Source organism: Paroedura picta, chromosome 11, assembly GCF_049243985.1.
Source record: "Paroedura picta isolate Pp20150507F chromosome 11, Ppicta_v3.0, whole genome shotgun sequence".
NCBI classification, from domain to species: domain Eukaryota; kingdom Metazoa; phylum Chordata; class Lepidosauria; order Squamata; family Gekkonidae; genus Paroedura; species Paroedura picta.
In genome coordinates this window covers 5,894,672-5,916,436 of record NC_135379.1, presented here as the reverse complement: position 1 = coordinate 5,916,436, position 21,765 = coordinate 5,894,672, and the positions used below count along the sequence as shown (strand labels likewise).

The 21,765-nt window shown below is 45.0% G+C and overlaps 1 protein-coding gene across 1 annotated transcript in view; it reads right to left on the bottom strand.

Annotated features, from left to right (window-relative positions):
- Positions 1-21,424, bottom strand: part of DPP6 (dipeptidyl peptidase like 6) — a 479,395-nt gene extending 457,971 nt beyond the window's left edge. The window contains exon 1 of the mRNA XM_077304797.1: positions 20,472-21,424. Coding sequence (XP_077160912.1) covers positions 20,472-21,290 — 819 coding nt within the window. The 5' untranslated portion in view covers positions 21,291-21,424. The remainder of the gene's footprint in view (positions 1-20,471) is intronic.
- Between the last annotated feature and the right edge of the window lie 341 nt (positions 21,425-21,765).

Sequence of the window (21,765 nt, the reverse complement as noted above, 5' to 3'; positions counted from 1 at the left end):
ATTATACAGTGTGTACATATAAAACTAAAACATTAGGGGTCTGAATATCATTTCTGGTGGGTGAATATATCCTCTGAACCACATAAAACCAGGTGTGTTTTGGTTTCTACAGTCTTCCTCTATGCTTACAAATATGTTAAATATACAAGACAAACATTGAGAGAGTATTGTATATATATACATACGCATATATATACATATACAGTATTTGCTGGCATATAAGACTACTTTTCCCCCCTGAAAAACATGCCTCCAAGTGGGGGGGGGTCGTCCTATACGCCGGGTGCACTTCAGTTGGGATAGACATAGCTGCCCATAGTACTGTATTGTAATGCAACAAACTCTATATTTTGAGTGAAAATGTTGGGGGGGTCGTCTTATACACCCAGTCATCTTATACGCTGGCAAATACGATATATATAATATGGGTTATATATGGGTTCTTCCTTATGGCATCCGGAATGGCATTTCCAATAATTCAGGACATGTGTAACATCAACCAGTAGCTATAGTCAATAGTGGGTTGGATCCAGCCAGCTTTGTAACTCAGTCTCTCCCAATTCCCCTCTCCAAATCAACTCCTGTCCCACATAACTTCTGTACTGCAAGGGACCAGCATAGCCTTTTGGGGTGATCACAGAAAACCCTGCCTTTTTCACCAACTGGTGGGATCAAACCCAGTGATCTGAAATGTGTACAATAGGATATTCTTAAAAAAAAAATACATATTTCAGAACTGAAACTGGTTTCCAGCAATATACAACTGTGATAGCTTGCAAACAGTTGCTGAAATCCTCATTCACAATAAGGTTACCATAACCCCGCTGAAATTGTGCCAATTGTTGCATTGCAATCGATGTGTTTTAAATCTCATTCCAGTATAATCTATTAACATATTCTCCATCTCTCATCATGGTCAATACAGGGGGGGAAATAGCTGCAACGAATTTGTGGCTAAATATGTTACTTTCATTTCTGTGTGAAATACCAGTTATTGATTAGATTTTTACGGAACATCTATAAACTGGGATAAAGCATGGACTAGCCACTAGTAGCCACCAAGCTACAATATGTCATATTTATTCCATTCCCAAAAGGATTTTGCAGCCCAAAATACAGGCGCTCACAAGATGAGACCATTACTGCTTCCATTGAACTTGAACATCAGTAAAATGCTTTTGAGAGGCAGGCTGTAAGCCTGATGTCATATAGACAAATCACAAATGATGGCTGAATTCACCTAGCTAGGTTTCTTTCTCAATCAGCTTTCAATGGCACACAGAAAGCCACAAATCTTCAAGACTTAAGGATACGGCTGCAATGCTTATTCTTCTCTGCTAAAGGATTAACACAGTTGGCCAATCATTCTACCCATGCTCCTTACCATTATTCCATATCACCTTTAATCCCAAAGTATTATGTCTACAGTTCCTAAAACACATTGCATCCAGTTTAAAGTGAACTTCACATTTAAAAAAAATCAGCTTCTGAAAGCCAATTCCCCCATTTTCCCCCCTGGGTGCTAACAGAATGGTTTCCCATTAAACGGTTTCATTTAGCTGCCTGCTATAAAAGTCTAGTAAACACATTTTTTTTTCTGTACTAATGGAGTTATGGGGGGGGAAATCTCAAAAACAACACCACCTTTCCTTATTAGAAGATAAAACTCTGATGTCGAATGCTGATCAATTCTCCAGCTTCAATCCACCCACCTATTGCTCTTGTGTAAACAAATCTCATATCCCATCTTTCCTCTGCTATAGCCTATCATCTTTTCTATAACAAGAAACACTGCTTCTTTTGGACACGCATCCTTTGTCCTTTTTGCTCTTCCCTGAGCCAACTCTGTCTTCTAATGTGGTCATTTTCCATAACGTTGGTTTGCTGGTTGCAGATGTGGAGGGTTTTATTAAATTATTTCTGACCTCAGGTCATGCCACTTACTAAATTTCCACAAACTGTACTTTGGAGATTTTAATAAACCCCAATATCTGCTCCCAAGTTATCTAATCCTGTCCATTTATTTTAGAATCAAGACCTTTCTTAGCTCGGTCTTAAAACAAGGCATCCACCACAAGCTGAGAATGGTACAACCCTTTGCAGCTAGTACTGGTTTTATAGCCTCAGTCTTGGGTTCAGATTTGAAGGGCAGCATGAAACGTAGTCTGGCTACAGGAGCTGTTGGGTAGTTTGTGGTAATGTCTCTACGCGCTGTAATTTAGAAGCATTGCAGGCTATTTCATTTTTTTGTACAGTCACTAAAGTTTAAGTGCCAAGTACATAGTTCTTCATTATGTTCTTCTTCTATTCATTTTATGGTTTCTACTAAAAGAAGAAAGCAGGGGGAATGAGAACTCTCACTCATTAACAAGCAAGACTTTACTCTTTTACTGTCGTTAACATTGACTGGAAATGAGCATATAAATCCCTTTTGTACAAAAAGAGGTGGTCTCATTCCCCCTCCCTCTGCAAGATCCCAATCCGGGGGTTGTGCCAGCAGGGGCTCATGGGAATTGTAGGACATCTGGAGAGCCACAGTTTGGCCACCCTTGCAATAGACCAGGGGTAGTCAAACTGCGGCCCTCCAGATGTCCATGGACTGCAATTCCCATGAGCCCCTGCCAGCATTCGCTGGCAGGGGCTCCTGGGAATTGCAGTCCATGGACATCTGGAGGGCCACAGTTTGACTACCCCTGCAATAGACTATTTGCAGATTTCAAACTTCCTGCTTTAAGGGGCCCCTTTCCACATTGATTAATGAGCTAAACCGTATCAACCATCATTGACAATTTGTTGCCGATCCCTTTGCCACCACAAAACATGGAAAAATTTCACGTCACTGTTCTAAGCCGGGAGTTATTTGTTGTTGGCCCATTTTCAAGTAAAGGGCAGAAATTTCCTACAGCAAATTCCCTTCCATTAATTACTTGCCTCAGAAGCACCATGGTCATTTAAAATAGTGTTGCTACACTCCCCCCCCCCCCAGTCCTTGCTACAAAATTGCTCTGCTCTGCAGGCAATTGCTTAAACAATCAAATCAGTCACAAATCACAGAAATTAGTCATAAATAACTACTGTGTTTTAACAAGTAGCCCTTAGTGATGCCAACAGCTGCTGGCCAGTTTAAGTCAGTTTGAGTTTTTGTGCATGTGCAGTTTCACAAAAAAACCCAATACAAACCCATTTGGCACCAACAAAACAGGCTCACACCCAATCAAGGTGAAGTTCATAGCATCCCTAATCTCTAGAACCCCAAACAAGGAGTGGAATCAACTCAAACCCTCTTACTTTCCCCATGCCAAAGGAGTAATGTGTGATCTTAGGAGATAACCACTTTGCTGACAGATATCTTGCTGGTCAATGAACTCCCTGGCTTGGGCTTGTGTCTAGTTTTGGGCACTGCAGTTCAGGAAGGATTTTGACAAGTTGGAACAGGTTCAGTGAAGGGCGACTAGGATGGATGAGGGGTTGGAATCCATGCCTTATGAGACAAGGTTGAGAGAGTTGGGTATGGTGTAGCTTGGAGAAGAGGAGGGCAAGGGGTAGCATGATAGCTGTGTTTAACTAGGGAAGAGGCAGACACGTTGAAGATGGGTCCAATATGTTTACTGCAGCTTTAGAAACAAGGACTGGGAGCGGTGGGTGTAAATTACAGGAAAGGAGGTTCAACCACCGTTTTTATATGCTGTCGGGGATTGTTTTAGCTTATTAACTGTGTTCCATGGTTTTATACTGTATATTGTTTTTTATGTCACTGTTGTGAGCTGCCGCAAGCCAGCTTGCTGGGAGCAGCGGTATACAAATCCAAAAATAAAAATCAATAAGTAAATAAATAAAATATTAGCATCTCCTGATGGTGAGGGCTGTTCATAGATGGAATCTGCTGCCTTGGAGAGTGGTGGGGTCTTCTTTGTTGGAAGTTTTGAGGAGGAAATCAGATGAGCACCCACTGTGATTTTTCAGTCCCCCTAAATGTGGGGGAGGCCTGGACTGGATAGCCTTTGTGGTGTCTTCCAGCTTTATGTGATTCTGGTGATTCTGGATATATGAATCTGCCTTATACTGAATCGTGTCGTCAAAGTCTGCATTTTTTAAATTAGCCTGGCTACAGCTGTCCAGGGTCTTGGAAATTCTGGGGATCAACCTAGAAATTCTACATAACAAGCAGAAGCCACCACTCCAACTTAACCTAACCAAAAGTGAGCTGGATTTCTTTTTTACAGCAATGTATAAAGCAGATAAGAGCTTCATAAGAACCTATTGAGACCTCTGTTATTACCAGGAGAATTTAAGATTTTTCCCAATTGTACCTTTTTTAGTTTGAATTGTCGGAAGTATGCATGTTATTTCCTTGTCTATTGAACAAGGATGTCCCGTTAGAATTGAGCCATAATAAAGTTTTACAATTAAACTTTTGTGGTCTAATGGAGAAGCTTCCCTCTAAGATGAGGTTTGTTGACCCAGTGAAATGGATAACTGGGTTCCAACTCATGGGCCATACCATTGCTATTGATCATTCATAGTTTTTTGCACTGCAGGTGATATGCTGCATTAAGCCTACAAACGGAATTTCAATTTGTCCTAGTTACTATTCAGTCCTCAGTTGCTGGAAGATTGCTATGCAGAAGCAACATAGTAGGCAGACAGATGCAAAAAAAAGTAGTGGAGTGTTTAAGTCACTGCTAAGTAAGCTGTCTGCTTTCAGCGTTAGGAATAATCGTCTTTTCCTCCCTTGGTAAAAGGAATCTGTGATAAAGACCGAATTAGTCTGCCACAGAGACCACATCAATTAGAATGCTGCAATAATTGTGTATTTGGCTGCAAAGATTAGAGCAAACTTTTTGAAAACACATTCTTTTTGTTAAAATAATGACATTCCACAATGCACGTAAATGAAAAACATTTATTTTAGGTGACTTTGCTCACAGAATTTACCGCTGCCTTGATAGGGCTGACAGCCAAAACCAACAATAACTGGATTGAACTACTAAACCCTCATTTGATTACAAAATATTCCAAGTGCAAAATCTCTACTAGTTTTTTTTTTCTTATCACACAAACTGGTGTGAGACTGAGAGAAATGTCATGTCAGAGACGGTTTCAAAAGGTAGTTGTGTTGGTCTGAAGTAGAACAACTGGATTCAAGTCCAGCAGTCCCTTAGAGATTTCCACGGTATAAACCTTTGAGAGTCAAAGCTTCCTTTCTTCATACATTAGTAGAAATGGAGATCTGATTCCTTTTACTGTAGGCAGAAGGTGGGAAGGATGTTGCGAAGAACGCTTATAAAGAATGTAAGGTGGAATGCGGATTACAAGCTTAATTAGAGCAGAGGGGAAATTGTTGGGGGGCAGAAATTTAGCATCTGTGGAAAAGAATCCTACAACTCTATTCAGCCTTGAAAGTGTCTGTTGTTTTGAACTTGTGGATTAACTCCAGTTCAGCAAATCTCCCATTATAAATTTCCCCTTGAAATTTCTTTGTTCAAAGACTATCTCTCTTAGGTCAGAAATGGAATGACCTGGAAAATTAAAATGTTCTCTTGCTGGGCTTTTGAGTGTTGCGGTTTTTAATGTCAGACTTATGTCAATTTGTTCTTCTGCAGAGACTGACCTATTTGTCCAGGTTATAGAATGAAAGGGAATGGCCAGCACTTCATGGTGCAGGAAATGCCACGTTGAGTTTCAATCAATGAAAGCCATTGACGACAAAAACTAGGCAAATCCAAACGATGTTATACAGTGAATTAGTTCCAGACCTAACTACAGTTCTTAGTCAAAGAACTCAGAACAGCATAAAACTGGATTGCTCACATGGATGGTGAATCCCAAGCAATAAGATGCAAGAGCCAGCATGGCACAGTAGTTCAAGAGTGGTGAGTGACCTCTAATCTGGAGAACTGGGTTCATTCCACATTCTTTCAGTACAGCTGTCTGGATGAACTTGGGCCAGTCATAGCTCTTTAAACTGTTCTCATAAAGCAGTTCTCTCAGAGGTCTCTCAGCTCCACCTATCTAACAGGATATCTGTCGAGAGAACATGTTTGTAAGCTGCTTTGTGACTTCTTTGGGTAGTGAAAAAGAGGGTGTAAGAAACCAGCTCTTCTTCAAGATCCAGAATGCAAGACGATGCAAGATGCTGTCTTAAAAGGGTTGACTTTGTTTGCATGATACAGATTTTAAATTCTTTTAGAGATAGGCTCGGAAATAACATTAACAAATTAATTGCTCCATTTAAGAGGAGTTACTGTACTTTTTGATGGGAAAAAATTAAGATTCATACATTTTCAGCTGTGCATATGGTTGCCAGGTACCCCCTAACCTCCAGTGGGGTATGGAGGGAAAGAATTGTCAGATCCTGGTAAAGAAACATCAGGAGATTTTGGATGGAGCCTGGGAACAGGGACCTCTGTGGGGTATAGTGTCATAGAGTCCATCTTTAAGTCTGGAGACAACCTGTAATGCTAGAGGATCTCCAGGTCCCCCCTGGAGGCTGGCATCCCTAGTTACGCATCACAGAGCACAGGAACATTTTCATCCCCAGCAGCTCCTCATAATCATGGTTTTGAGGTCTCAAGAGTTTTCTGGAGGACCAATGGGATAAGAATCCTCTGAATAAATAAATAATGACTATTCTGAGATCATCCATGAGTAGATCGGCAGCCACATTATATCTTCCCTTGAAATAAAAAGCCCATTTTAGAAGCAGTGTTTGGTGCCTCTGACTGAGCGCTGAAAGCACTGTTAGTTAATTTTATAAGTGGGAACACCCAATAAAATTTTACTGTGTGTTTAGCTCTCATTAAAAATGAAAAACAGCAGTAGGGATCAGTACGCAAAATAACGTCAGACCACAAGCTGGCCACCACTGCAGTATTTTTCATGCCATTTAATTACCTCTCTCATATCCTTGTAAGGCAGCCATCTCTCTGATACAAGATATATTATGTGGATATGTAAAATGAGGGTTTTCTATTATTTGAAACAGAAGAAGAAGAGTTGGTTCTTATATGCTGCTTTTCTCTACCCAAAGGAGTCTCAAAGCGGCTTCCAATCGCCTTCCCTTCCTCTCCCCACAACAGACACCCTGTGAGGTGGGTGAGGCTGAGAGAGCCCTGATATCACTGCTCAGTCAGAACAGTTTTATCAGTGCTGTGGGGAGCCCAAGGTCACCCAGCTGGCTGCGTGTGGGGGAGTGCAGAATCGAACCTGGCATGCCAGATTAGAAGTCTGCACTCCTAACCACTACACCAAACTAAGTCCCAGTCAAGTATATCATCATGATAGAACACTTGGGTGTCCAGCAGGTATGAAAGCCAGTGTGACGGAGTGGTTAAGAGCTGCAGCCTCTAATCTGCGGAACTGGGTTTGACCCCCCCTCCCCCCACTTCTCCAAATCTAGTCCAACCCCCTGTACTATGCAAGACACTCACAACCTTATGGCCCACCCACTATAACCTGCCACCTCCTTGAGCCTTCACAGAATCATCCTCTCCATCACATGGCTATCCAGCCTCTGTTTAAAAATTTCCACCACCTTCCGATGAAGCCTGTTCCACTGAGGAACCACTCTAACTGTCAGGAACTTCTTCCGGATGTTTAGACGGAATTTCTTTTGAATTAATTTCATCCCATTGGTTCTGGTCCGTCCCTCTGGGTCAACTCTGCTCCATCCTCTACATGGCAGCCTCTTAAATACTTGAAGATGGTTATCAGATCCCCTCTCAGTCATCTCCTCTCCAGATTAAACAGACCAAGCTCCCCCAACCTTTCCTCATACATTTGTTGTTACCTGCTCTGAGCCCCTGGGGAAGGGTGGGCTATAAATAAAATTTTATTATTCTATTATCTTCAAACCCATTGCTTGAGATTCAGATTAGGTATCTGCTTTTAAAGCACAGTTTGTTAGGTCAGTGGCCTGGATCAATTGCCATACATAATCAATAACCCATTCTTCTAAGGAGGAGAAGTTCAAGTGAAATTTATTTTTTTTATGGGAACGCCTGAGGTCTTCCTCACCAAGGAAAAAGAAGATATTCATCAGGACTTGGCAAGAAGAATTTCACTGCTAGAGGAAGGTGTCAATACTTGGTGGTTTTTTCCAGGCAGGATGGATCCTGAAAGGTGAGATTGACCTTTTCGGTTTATGCATATTTTGGACTTACAAACCACGTTTTCATCAAACCGAAGCATACAGCTCCAAGCACCTGCAGTACTTTCTGAAAAGAGCAACTGTCGAGTCACTCAGATCAGCTTTTTCCTTTTCTTTTTTTCCTGAAAGGTAACCTGGAGTGTCCAATTAACTTAGTTACCTGCCCCTAAGCTTTTGAGATGGGATGGACTAGAATTCTAAAGAGATCACGGTGCATTGCAGCTCTAGAAAGTAATAGAAAGGCTGGAAGCCTAACAGGCAAACTGCCGGAGCACATTCAGAAAGTGTGAAATAAAAGGAGACAGCAAGAGCCTCTCCCAAAAACCGTTGTTAGTATTAGTCACAGCTGTCAGAGAAAGCAAAGCAGGCCCTGTAGCGAGGCCTGGGGTGACAGGTTTCTTATTTTCCACAAGTCAGCCTAGCATTATCCCAAGTTGGGGATTTCCTTTTTGCTAGATCATGATGCTTATACGCCCTGCTACAAAGTGCATAAAGCCAAAGTAAGAAGTACTGAAGAGCTGAATTGTTTGCCAGCTCCAAGTCTCATGAGGAAATATTCTCCCTCACCTAGGCAAAGCTACTTGGAGCATCAAAACTCACCTCCAGATCTACAATGTAGGAAAATACTGAGGATCCATTTAGTTATCAGGGTTTCTATACATGCAAGCCCACTACTCTAATATCTGTGAATTCCATGCCTCAGTCTCATCACACACATGGACTACTCCTTTCTTCTTCAAGCCTTTCTCCCTCCCTTCCAGAATTTTAAAAGGCTGTCCTATTCTTTCTACAGAAAAAAGTTTGAGTCCAGCGGTACCTTTAAGACCAGGGGTAGTCAAACTGCGGCCCTCCAGATGTCCATGGACTACAATTGTTGTCCATGGACATCTGGAGGGCCGCAGTTTGACTACCCCTGTTTAAGACCATCAGAGTTTTCTTCAAAGTATAAGCTTTGGTGTGCATGCACACATTCTCAGATACTCTTTCTACAGATGCTCTTTTTTTACTCTTGCAATCATTTCTCCACAACAGTTTCATATAACGAAGGATACCTGTGGCTCCCTGTGCCTTTCTCTCTGTCCAGTCTGCTCAACTGTGTAGTTAACTGCATCATATACATCACAACCTATTTTGCCTGCACAAACCACAAGAGAATATTGAAACAGGAAGACAGCAGCTGGCAGTGGTAGCAAAAAGTGCTGCAGGTCACGTCCCATGATTATTCTCCTGAAGAAGGCAAACTCTGAATCTTAGGGGGGAAAAAACTTTCAGTAGTTTATTGGCCAAAGTACTAACAGCTACACAGTACTCTTCATTGCTAAAACTGACCACATTCAGAGGCTGAGACAGATATACAGCCTGGCTTCCCTCCCCCCCCCCTCAGTGCCAGATGTTTCCCACAGCCTCAGCATCAAAGAATAAACACGATTTCCAACCTAACACCTAGAGGCAGGAAGAAGCAGCCCTACAAAATGTGATTTTAAAAACCCAGATGGTCCCAGAGCATGAGAGAGCTTGAGAAAATGGGAGAGGGGAACTCGAGGAGTAGAGCAAGCCAGCAAGCCAGCTGCCCAAAGGGCATCTTAGGTGAAGCTGCCATGGCATGAGCCAGAGTCAAACCAACTGACTGATGGTGACCCTGTAGGCAAGAGACATTCAGGAGTGCCACTGACTGCCTCCATGCCATAAAGGGGAGGGGGGAGAGATGCTGCCATTAACTCTATTATGCACTGGTGCCAGGAATTCCGGTTGCCTTCTGGTTTGAAGAAACTAGGGCAGGGGTAGTCTAACTTCGGCCCTCCAGATGTCCATGGACTACAATTCCCATGAGCCCCTGCCAGCATTCGCTGGCAGGGGCTCCTGGGAATTGTAGTCCATGGACATCTGGAGGGCTGCAGTTTGACTACCCCTGAACTAGGGGGTATATAGCAATTTGCTATATGTGGCATATATACAATGTTATGATTATCGGCAGTTGTGCTCTGTCTGCACCATGTCATCTGGCAGAGTCTGCAAGGAAGTCTGAATTGTGTTTTTTTTTTCCCAAGAAAGGGAAGAACTACAGAAATGCTACCACAAGGCACTGTAAGAACAGAGTTTCGAGATTTTGCTCATTATGAATCTCAATGCAGGCATTAGCAGGGGATAGGACTGGGAGGAACTATTTTGAGATTGTGTCAGTCTCTCCCCCTTGGAGGTTTTTTTTTTCCCCTGCTATAATTTCATTAGACACATCCTTATTGACTCGCCTTCCTATTTATGGTTGTTTTTTAATTGTTGATATGTGTGTGTTGATATACATTTTGTTTTTAAAACTGCTTTTGGATTTTTGCCACCATGTGTGAGGCAGCGTAAACATTTAAGTAACAGTTTGCTATTATGTATTTAAGCAACTCTTTTAGCACCCTCAGATCTGCTTATTTCATAGGAAAATATCAGTTACAAAATGCAAATGTCATCCTCTACATGAAGCAAGGCACTTTTTATGCTTCATCATAATTCAAAAGCACGTTTCGGTGAAACAAAATCTGATACATGAACATGTAGGTTACTGCATTTGAAAAGATGAAGTTTAGCTCTAATTCTTCTAATATATTCTCACCAAGTATTTCTTCGCTGCAAAAGTTAATCAATGAAATGATATACAAAAATCAAACTTATTTCCTGCATTTGGGCATCAGGCATCAAAAATGGGTCAACCACAATTATATCAATAGGGGGGCACACCAAGACAAAATGAAGAAGAAACCAATAGTGCAAAAAGAAAAGAATATTTAATAATTAAACAACCCCTATGCATTTTGGGTGCAGCTTCATCAGGGAGACTTTACTTAAATAATATAAAACAGAGAAATATATTAAGAACATAATTTTTAAAGTTGATTAAAAATTATACTCTGTACACGCTCAGTGAAATTGTCCTGTGTTTTATTAAGTTTTGAAAATGGTGTACAGTGATAACGCATGTTTATTCTATTGCTTATTTTGGATCTCCTTTTGTGTCATGATATTTTTGAGCAATGAATTATTGCTTGCAATGGAATCAGTTGAACAAAGGAAATTTTGTATTTAATTAACACATCTTATAGGATTCATTCCTATTAAAGATCATCAAGAGAAAAGAAGCCTTTTTTTTCAACACATATAGTAATTACAGATTTCGGGGAAAATAGCCTGTAGCAAACTATCAGCATATAATAGCAATGCTGGCATTTGACCCAAAACTAATGCTTCTCTTCTCACCAAATACCATTTACTGTAGCACTGAGCTTGCAGCATCTTCTTCATGACAAATATATTCTTCCCTACTTATTTCTCCAATCATTCTTAACGGCGGGTTGCCCCAGTTCTCTGAGGCACTGGGTTGGCGGTGCTGGAGTGGGTGAGGGTGGGTTTAAGTTTGCTGCCAGGCTACCAGGGGGTTGATGCTGGTTTTCTCTTTTTTATGACCGTTTACGCACTGGGAACTTCACTGCCCCAGCTCCCATGCAAGAACACAAATCAGGGGCGGATGAGGTGCATCAGGCCAAATGTTCCCCCGTGTGGGCGCAGGAAGAGGTGGGGCAACCTGCCATGACTAAAACTCCAGCCTGCAGCTTGGCATGAAACCTTCAGTGCATAAACGGTCTATGTGGGGGTTTTTACCACTGTGAGACAATATTCCAATATCGGTGGGAAAGAAATCCAAATAATAAATAAATAATGCATAGTGAATGTGATACTATACAAGGTGGATTATCAGCACAGAAGGAAATAGCAAAGGAGTGGGTGTTGGAGTAGCAAGGGGAGGAGGAGGAGACTGATAATTATAAAGTTATAAAGTACTGAATCCTTCCTTAGAAAATTATCCCTGAACTTCATGCAACAAGATTTGCCAGAATCACAATCTTAACACTAAATACAGAAGAAAAGAGAAAAGCCCAGTAGCTCCTCAAAGACTAACAAAATTTGTGGCAGGGTATGAGTTTTTGTGAACCACTGCTCACTTCTGTGGTATCTGAAGAAGTGAGCAGAGACTCTGCTACAAACTTTGTTAATTTTTTAGGGGATTACTGGGCTCTTGCTGTTTTCTACTGCTACAGACAGGCAGCTACCCATCTTGATCCACTGAATGCAGGAGCAATACTTAGTGCATGGATTCTGTGCTCCAATGTTTTTCCTACATGGCAATTCCAAATCCTCTGTGGACCGACTGATATATTTATAGTATCCACTTTGAATTATATATTAAATAGCCACAACAAATAGTTCCCACTCACCCCCACACTAGATTTGTTATACTACAAAACAATTGGCACAATATACTGTTAGATAAGCCAGAAGGGTTAGAAAAATCACACCATCTCTTTGCAGGAAGAAAGGTGTAGAAGTCTACTGGAGCTCCACTAACCAAGATGTTATTATCTGCTCTGCCAGTATGCTAGCTTCTCAGGTCAGAACCATCCTTGGAGGAGGAGGGTCATTCTGTCAATCCCCTGTTACGATTCTGAATAACATCAAGGCAGCTCTCTGTGCACATTCTCTTGACTGACCTGTCCTGATAGGTCCAAGGAACATGGGCATTCATGCTGGGTTTTGCTATTTGTCCGTAGCCAAGTTGTACCAGCATTTGTTCTCCAGATAAGCACCAAACAAGTCAGTTTATTTGTGCTATCGTGGGAGATCTACATTTCAGAGACTCAAAGACACTCTTTTCCAACTTATTAATAATCCACTTTGAAGACCTAAGTGTTAGAGAGGCAGTGTATACGCCGTTAAATAAAATAGAGTCATCTTCCCCAGAAGAGAAAGGTGAGTGTAACACAAACAGAACTTCGAGATTTCAAAAACTTCCTTGCATTGTTTTTCAGTACACCAAATCCACAAGGCGACTGATGAAAACCCCAATTCTGAGCAAGAGGTATTGAGTGCATATGCAGATCTTTTTTTCACTCCTGCATTGATCCAATAATAGATAATACCACTGGAGATGGATAGCCTCTATAAAGGTAGCTACAGCCGCCAATTTGAAAGATTTGAGCAGGGCTGCGAATGAATGACAGGACATTTTGGAGTGCATTCATTCATACAGCCTCCATAAGTCACCTGCAATTTGACAGCACTTCACATACACAATAGAGAATGCTATATTCTGTACCTTTGGTTTCCTGGTCCCAGCACGTAAACTGTCCTTTCTGCAGGTACCCTGCAGGTGTTGTCTTTTAATTTAAGATACAGTGGGTTGGATCCAGCTTCAGTTGGCAATTTCTGCCTCTTCTTCCTTCCTGCTACAAAACACCCTTGTCATTCAGAACCTTAATCAGTTCTGCAGGGTCTGCAGGATGGAACTGTTCCATCAGGATTTTGGTTGAGGCCCATAATAACACCCTCCAAACAGCTACACTCACTGCTAGAAGGAGGAATTAGAAAATCGGCTCCCTCCTAGAGAACACCCCTGCCTGGGTCCTTGGGCTGATTGTGTAGATTGAATGTTTTAAAGGTTTAAATTGTATGTTCATTTCATTGATGCTACCTGCTCTGAGCATCTGGAAGGGCAGGCTACAAATAAAAATTACTACTACTTCTACTACTTGGGGATTCCCTGACACCCCCCCCCCCAAAGAGCATCATTTTATTGAGATCAGTGGGCTGCAGTGAGGGGTGGGGAGAGAAGGAATCAGGGAAGCTCTATTCTGCCATTAGAAAATTTAGTTCCAAGCCAACCCCCTGAATCAAAATTAGACAATCGCACAGAAAAGGATTTGGCATACTTCTGTTTAACGTTAAGCGGAGTAGTGAGAAGATGTAGTACAGCAACATAGGACTCCCAATACTAGAACTGCAGCTTCACTCTTATGACAGATGCATGAGAAAGTGCAAAATCCTCAGAGCCATCTGTCACTCTCACTGGAAAAATTTCTTTTATCTTCCTAAAGCACCAAGTTCATTTAAGGCCACGTTCAGATGAAGTGTGGGGTATGCTCAGAGTATGGACTGAGGGAAGCCATGCAGAACTGGGCATGATTGCCACAGTCATGAGAGTACCATGCACCCAAACCCACATACATTACAAAACATCAAAATGTTTTGGATACAATGAGACAACTGCCAAAAAATAACAAACAACTCCACATGCTATTGGGTGCTACAGAGATGAGAAAGTGCAGGATTGGTGACTCATGAAGTAGCAAAGAAACAACATTCAAGGACTCCACCATATGTCAAGTTCTGGCTAAATTCACTGAACTTTCCATATGGGTCATGGTTTTTTAGGCCGTAAGTCATAATGTGAAGGCTGGAAAGAGACCCAGATTTTTTTTTCTTCCCCTAAGACAGCTTGAAATGGGAAAAGCAGAAAGAGTAAGTTCTGGGGAAAACTGAGAAAGTCCTTTATGGAATTCAGAATAATCAAAATGTTCTTTAAAGCAATATTTTTGGAACAATATTGCTACCCAGCCAGCACATAGATCTTGGACCCGAGATTTCAAAAATTGTAATGTCAGCAACAATGGCTGTTGATTGAACTGGATCAACAAACAAGCAGTGTTTTCAGGAACAGATACTGAGCAGAAAAATACTTCCAACTTCCAACTGTTCCTCATTGTAGAAGAAATACAGATATCTGGGCAAAGTTCCATATAAACAGACTCTCTTCGGATGCCTTCTGCATCAAGTGAGAAACTGGTGAAAATATGAACTTTTATCAACACTCAAATTTATTTATTTATTTATTAAATTTCTAGCCCGCCACTCTCACGAAGGCTCGTGGTGGGCTGCAATATACATAAAATCCCCAATAAAATTACCCCCAAAACACTATAAAATACAACATAACCAACAGTGAAACCAAGATGTACAGAGACAAAATACAGCTAAAAAAGCCCATCCACTCTCACCTCCAGGATGGACAGAGGGGTGCCGATCTTATTCCACCAACAGAGTAACCCAGGAGTAACCCAGGAGGGGGGTCTCAATCTTCCTTAGTGCGCCGGTCTCAACCATAGACCTGGCGGAAGAGCTCCGTCTTGCAGGCCCTGCGGAACACCGAAAGCTCCCGCAAGGCCCATATAAGGAATATAAGGAAGTGTTGAGAAACTCATTGCAATTCATGCGATCAAAACTGGAAGCTAGCCATCTTTTAGATTATGAGAAATTAGTATGGGTGGATTTTACATTTGCTTCATGTCTCATCATCTCAGTTTGCCCTTCTGCCCAGAGATCTGACAAAGGGAGCTTTGGGTATCAAGAACTTACGTTCCCACAAGCTTATTCATCTGCTACTGGACTCAAATCTGTTTTTTTTTTAAACAGATATCAATGTGTTGGCAAAGGAGGAAGACACACTGGGTCAGACATGCTACGAGAAAGCATGGGGAAGGAACTCAACTTAGAAGAGCTTATACCTTGCTCTTTACTATCCGAAGGAGTCTCCAAGTGGCTTAGAATAATCTTCCCCTCCACTCTTGACATCAGACTCCCCATGAAGCAGGTGAAGCTGAGATAGTTCTGAGAGAATTGAGACTGACCCAAGGTCACCCAGTTGGCTGGATGTGGAGAAGCGGGGAATCAAACCTGGTTCTCCAGATCAGAGGCCACCGCTCTTAACCACTATACCCAGCTGGCTCTCATGTAGCTAGTGAAGGTATGGATCCAGGAGGTGATGATATCGCCTTCTCCCAAATTACTAACCCAGCAGTACTGCCAAGCACTTGGAGGCTCCTTATATTGGCTTGGGTGGACAACCAGCCCTCAATGTGATCTGGCATGCCATTAGTCGGCACTATCACTATGTTTCTTTTTCTCTTTCTAGGGTTTCCATATTCTACTTTTATTCCTCATTTTCCCAGCTGCCAAATGCTAAGGAGAACCTCAGAGCACAGGACCTTGCAACTCCATCACACTCACTGAATAGAATTGTGCTTGTTGTTTAGAACAAAGGCATTTATGTATTTTTCAAGTTATTGTACCAGGAAGTACAAAATGAGCACCCAGTGGTTTGACCTCACTTACTTGTGGAGAGAAGCAGCACAGAATTTTTTTAAAAATCAAAGAATAAAGCACATCTTAAAGTATTACATATATTTCATTATATACATCCAAAATTCTTAACTAAAGAAAGATTCCCCTTCCCCACAACTGGAAAAATTGTCTGCAACATTTTGAATCCAGAACAGTGATACATGCTCAGTGGCTTACAAGTCACACATGTGGACCTCTAACATTCTACTTATGCATCTTTTGAGCACCGTTCCCCAAAGTTCAATGCAAGTGGGCAAAGCCCTTATCTTGTAGGGCAGTGGTCGCCAACCTTTTTATCACTGGGGACCGGTCAATGCTTGACAATTTTACTGAGGCCCGGGGTGGTAGTCTTTTGCGGAGGGACGCCGCCTGAGCCCCTGTTCTACTTGCTTTCCCACCGGAGCCCCTGACTTCCCGCCATCCGCTGGGGGTGCGCTGCCACAGCAGCTGTGCAGTGCCATGCAGAGGGGGAGCCCCAGCCATGGTGGCCGCTGGAGAGCACCAAAGGTGAGCCGGCGGCAGAGTGGCAGGGCAGCTCCCAAGGCAGCAGCCGGGGAGGAGGACAAGGAAGAGCCGAGGCCCAGTGCTGACTGATCCACGGACTGGGACTGGTCCCCAGACTGGGGGTTGGGGACCACTGTTGTAGGGAATGTGGTTTCCACCTTGAAACAGCCACTGCCAGAGGCGTGGGAAAGCTGTGAGCCCCACAGAGGAATAGGATGGAAGAACATGTGGCTCTTTTGGTTGCTAGAAATAGAGAATCTGTCTCTCCATGAGCCACAAACCAAGCACTACTGATCTCGAATTACTCCTTTAGAACTACAGTTATCATCAAGAAGGACCCAACATGAGAGACAAGCCAGCAATGGCAAGGATAATTGTTTTCTTACACTGTGCCACTTTGTAGTACAGGCAAGAGAAGAGTTGGGATTTATACCCCTCTTTTCACTATCCTAAGGAGTCTCAAAGCAGCTTACGGTTACCTTTCCCTTCCTCTCCTCACAACAAGCATCTGGAGAGGTAGGTAGGGCTGACACAAAGTCTGGTACAAAGTCACACAGCAGGCTTCCTGTGGAGGAGTGAGGGATCAAACCTGGCTCTCAAGATCAAAGTCTACTGTTCTTAACTACTATACCATGCTGGTTCTACCAGCCAGAGGTTACAGGGCTGAATACCAACAAACACATATACAAACACATATACCATGTGCCAAAATTCAGTGTATCACAGAAAAAAAGCAAAGCATACCCCTTCTCACAACACCTAATTTTCTATGGGAAGTTGTGGCGGACAGCACTTAGAAAATAAGGTTTTAAGTGCTGAAACAACAGCGATAGATAGCAAAGGGTTAAAAATCTTTACTGGGAAGACAGCCAGAGCCACAGGCTGCTCTGAGCCCTCTGACTGGCCAGCAACAGCTGAGTGGGGGCTGATATTCTGGCTGTGTGCCGGAGGGAAGACATCCTGAATCTATTCTGAGTCTGAGAGAACCTTAACTAGTCACCTATTTTGAGGAGAAACTCTAATGACTGAACTGATTTTACACAATGTGGGCGGTTATTTGGCAGTGAGAAGTTAAGTCCCAAGGCAGGACAAATTGGAAGGTGGTCCCTGCCTAGTTAGTAAGGGGAAATCAGGTGTGCACATTTCATCAGATTTGTAGGTGTGAGAAAGGCCTTCAGTTACTTCAGTAGTCATTGGGATATTGGTTCATCTAAGAAGGGGGAAAGTGAAAACCAAGCGGGTAGCTGTGTTGGTCTGAAGCAGCAGAACAAATTTTGAGCCCAAACTTGTGGGCCTTAAAGGTGCTACTGCACTCAGAATTTGTCCAGTAACAAAACCATTCACTTTAAAAGCCTGTAACTAAGAAATTGATTGTGTAAAGTAACTGACTTGCATAAAGAAACCTGATTCCTCAATCCAACTACCCTTTCCTCCTTTGTAAAATAAAATCTTTAATTTGTACATTGGTAAAAACGCTTCGGTGCCATTCTGTATAGCTAAGAAAACCACAGCATGAGGCTAGCCCAGACTATGAAGGAACAGCAGTTCATATTGGAGGGGACTTTTACCTCAGAGTGGGTAGAGGTGATAGTCATAGAAGGGTTTGTTTCACTTTAGAAAGCAAGGTGTAAATCTCCTAGAGAAACCAACTGAAACAGCTTGACCCAGGGGCAGTCAAACTGCGGCCCTCCAGATGTCCATGGACTACAGTTCCCAGGAGCCCCCTGCCAGCATTCGCTGGCAGGGGGCTCCTGGGAATTGTAGTCCATGGACATCTGGAGGGCCGCAGTTTGACTACCCCTGACCTCTGCCCATTGTAACTAGGTGGTAGGCAAGCTTTTTATCTCCAAAATATACGAGAGCATGGATTCTTAAATCTGTTTTCCAGTGTCTAGCAGATTAACAGACATGTTTGAAAACAACATATTGCATATTCATATCAACGACATTAAGCAAACATAACTCTAGGAAGCAGCAAGTGCTGCTACATGTGTCAAAAAGTTTCAAATCGGGGGGGGGGAGGGTGATAAAAAATTGATTTTGATAAAAAATTGTTAGAAGCCAAGCTCCATATCAAGCTATGCTTCTGTTGAAGAGGTGCTTCATTTTACCAGAATTCAAAAGCGGAAATGTTTTGAAAAGGATATTCTTCAATAATGCAGCACTTACACTTGCTTTAAAACATACAGGTGTTAGTAGCACATGTTCCTGTGGCAAAGGGAGTGACAACATTTTATGCTTCCTTCAGCTTTGCTGGTAGAGTCACCCGCTGTGTGGAAGAATTGCTGAGTTTTGTTTTAAAAGGCAGAGGTGCAAACACCAGCGGAATCCTCTCACGGAAATCCCATTTTGCGATTTTCTTTAAAACTGTATTCAGCCCTTTGAAGGCTTTATTTGCAGCATCGTAACACACAGAATATGTTGCTATTATTCTGAGAGGGATAACATCCATAGATTAGATCAATTGCTGTCACAAAACGCTGAACTATAGGCCTTAGTTTTAGGGGAAACAATTCCTGGGAAACAAGAACAAATTCTGATCTGGAAGCTCCACCTCTCTCTATGCTTAGTAAGGAAAGCTCAAGTACCTCTGAAAGGTCACTGATATCACACCTGACAGCTTTAAGGCCTTGCTTTGAAGTCAGAAGAACTCCATTCTTGCCACAAACTAAGCCTTGATCACAGGTGGGGGATGCCTTTCCCGATTATCTGAGTCAGGCTCCCAAATGCATGCGGCACTCAGCAGAGAAAGGACTCTGAACTCAAACTTTAGTACTATTTAAAAGTGCAAAAGGTTTGGTTAGGTTTTAAAAGCACGTGCACAGGGACTTTTCTCTCCATCCCAGTTTCCCCACCAACTCAAAGCACACAATCAAAGCCATAGGTGGATGATCCATGTGGCACATGCAGGCCCCCCTGCAGTACTGGAGGGTTAGGGGGCCTCCACACTGTGATTGTTAGGGGCGTAACTCTTCATACCAATGCAGCTTGTGGACCACAAGAATGGGGAAAAGAGGCTGTCGTCCCTGGTATGGGTGACCTGCAGTTCCAGCAGGAGTAAGAGGCCAGTTGTGCTCTGCTAAGGCCCTGCAAATCTTTAACGGGGCTGTGGTGCTGCAGCTGACTCTTTAAACCAAGGCTGATTAAAGCTGCAATCTGACCGACCTTCTGTGCCTTTCCCCACACACAGGCAGACCCCAGCAGGGCAGAGGGAGCGGGCCATGCGTTCCATCAGATGAGCCAAGACCGGTCGCTTGGAACCGGCCTTGGAGAGGCTCCCAAGGAGTTCCTCAGGAGGCAAGCGACCCTGGTGCCAACGGCCGGGAGTGAGGAGTCCAGAGCATCGCATTAAGGCTGCGCACCAGGGGGGAGCTTTTGCACCTCTCCAGTCCCCGCGCCCCGTGGCCCCGCCTGCCCCCAAGGCCGAAGGGGGACGCAGCCAGGCCTCCTGCGCCTCTCCGGCGGCTTCCCAGCCGCGTCGACTCGTGCAGCGGCCGAAAGCGAGCCGGGAGGAGATGGAGAAGGGGGAGGGGGAAGGGTCTCCAGCGCCAGGCCGGGACCCCCGGGCCATTTGGGGTGGAGCCTGGGCATGGCAGACGCCCTCAGGTGGGGGAGGGCGCGGGGCTGGAGCGGCCCCCTCCAGAGCCCCCATTTTCTCCGAGGAAGCCGACCGGGGACCGCGCCTCCCTGAATCGCGCCGGCTGCCTGGGCGAACTGGCCAAGCGCCCCGTGGGGCGTGCCGGGAAAGGCCACCGGAGCTCCGGGCGCGCCGCACCCCCCACCCCCCCACCCGGACCCCTTCGTGGCGGGCGGCACTTACTTTGGGGGCTTTGGCGCTGGGGCAGCGCACGCTGTTGGAGACGCCGGCCGTCTGGTTCATCGTCCCGGGCGCGCCTCTCGCCTCCCTCGGGCGCAAAAAGTTTCCCCGCGCGCTTGGCCAGGCCGCCCAGGCACGCAGGAGGTCGCTCTCTCGCCGTCCCGTCCCAGCGCCGAGCGGGAGGAAGCCTGGCGCCGTCTCCCCGAGGACGAAGGCGAGGCCCCGGGGCCGGGCAGGCGCCACTCGCCGCTGCTGCTGCTGCTGCTGCTGCGGGGCCAGGGAGGGAGGCGCGGGACCCCCGCTCTTCCAGGGCCGGGCCGCGCTGCCCGCCCGCCCCTGCCGCCCCTTCCCGCCTAGCCTTCCTTCAGGCGGGCGGCGCCCTCCTCTCCCCTGGCGCGGCTTCCTCCCCGGGCCGGTCAGGAGTTGGCATGCGCGGCGCCTCGCCCGCCTGGCTGCTTCGCCGTCTCCGGACCGGGCGCGCAAGGCGCGTGGCGAGCCAGGAGCCCCCTCAGTTCTTCGGGCTCTCGGGGGGGGGGGGGGTGGCGCGCGCGCCAGGCTCTCCCGCGCTTTTCCCCCCCTCCGTGGGAATTCCTCGAGGACGCCCAGCCGCTCTCGCGCACTAATGACTCGGCGGCGGCGGCGGCAGCGGGGGGGGTCACCTGCTCCCTGCCCCGAGGAGAAGGACGGAGCCGCGTGTGCGCGCGCAGCCCCCGTTTGGCCAGGACCGGCTGCCTGATCCGCCTCGCAAAGGGTGCGTTGGCTGCGGAGGGGCGGGAGCGCTCGGGTGGCCCGTGCAAGTCTGCAAACTAACTGCGGGCACATGGGGAGGCGGAAGGGATTGGCCGCCCCTGACCGCTGTCTTCTTGCACGGCCGATGCACGACCCTTCTGCCTTTGGGCAGCTGTGCAGCAGGCGATGCGCGCCTCCCCCCTCCCGGTGCTGCGGGGACGGCGGTGCTGCCATTCCTGCCGGTCTCTTGCTGCCCCTGCAGCCACTTAAAGCAGGCGAGAGGCGCCCTGCAAGGCCAGGGGTTGCAATGAACCGTTGCCCGAGGGAGGCCGGGCAGCCTGTGCCTTTATCGGTTATGGGGCAACCGTAGCCTCTCAGGTGTGGCCGTTTTGACAGGTGCTGCCTGATGAGGTGAAGGCGCCAGCCTCACTTTCTAGAAGCCCTTATGAACCTTCTTTACTGTTGCAGCTTATCCTGTTATAGCCAAATGCTTAGTTCCTCTTTTTCACACCTGTTTCTCCCACTTGATGCATGATACATGGAGGGAGAGGTGTGCATTCAAAACACC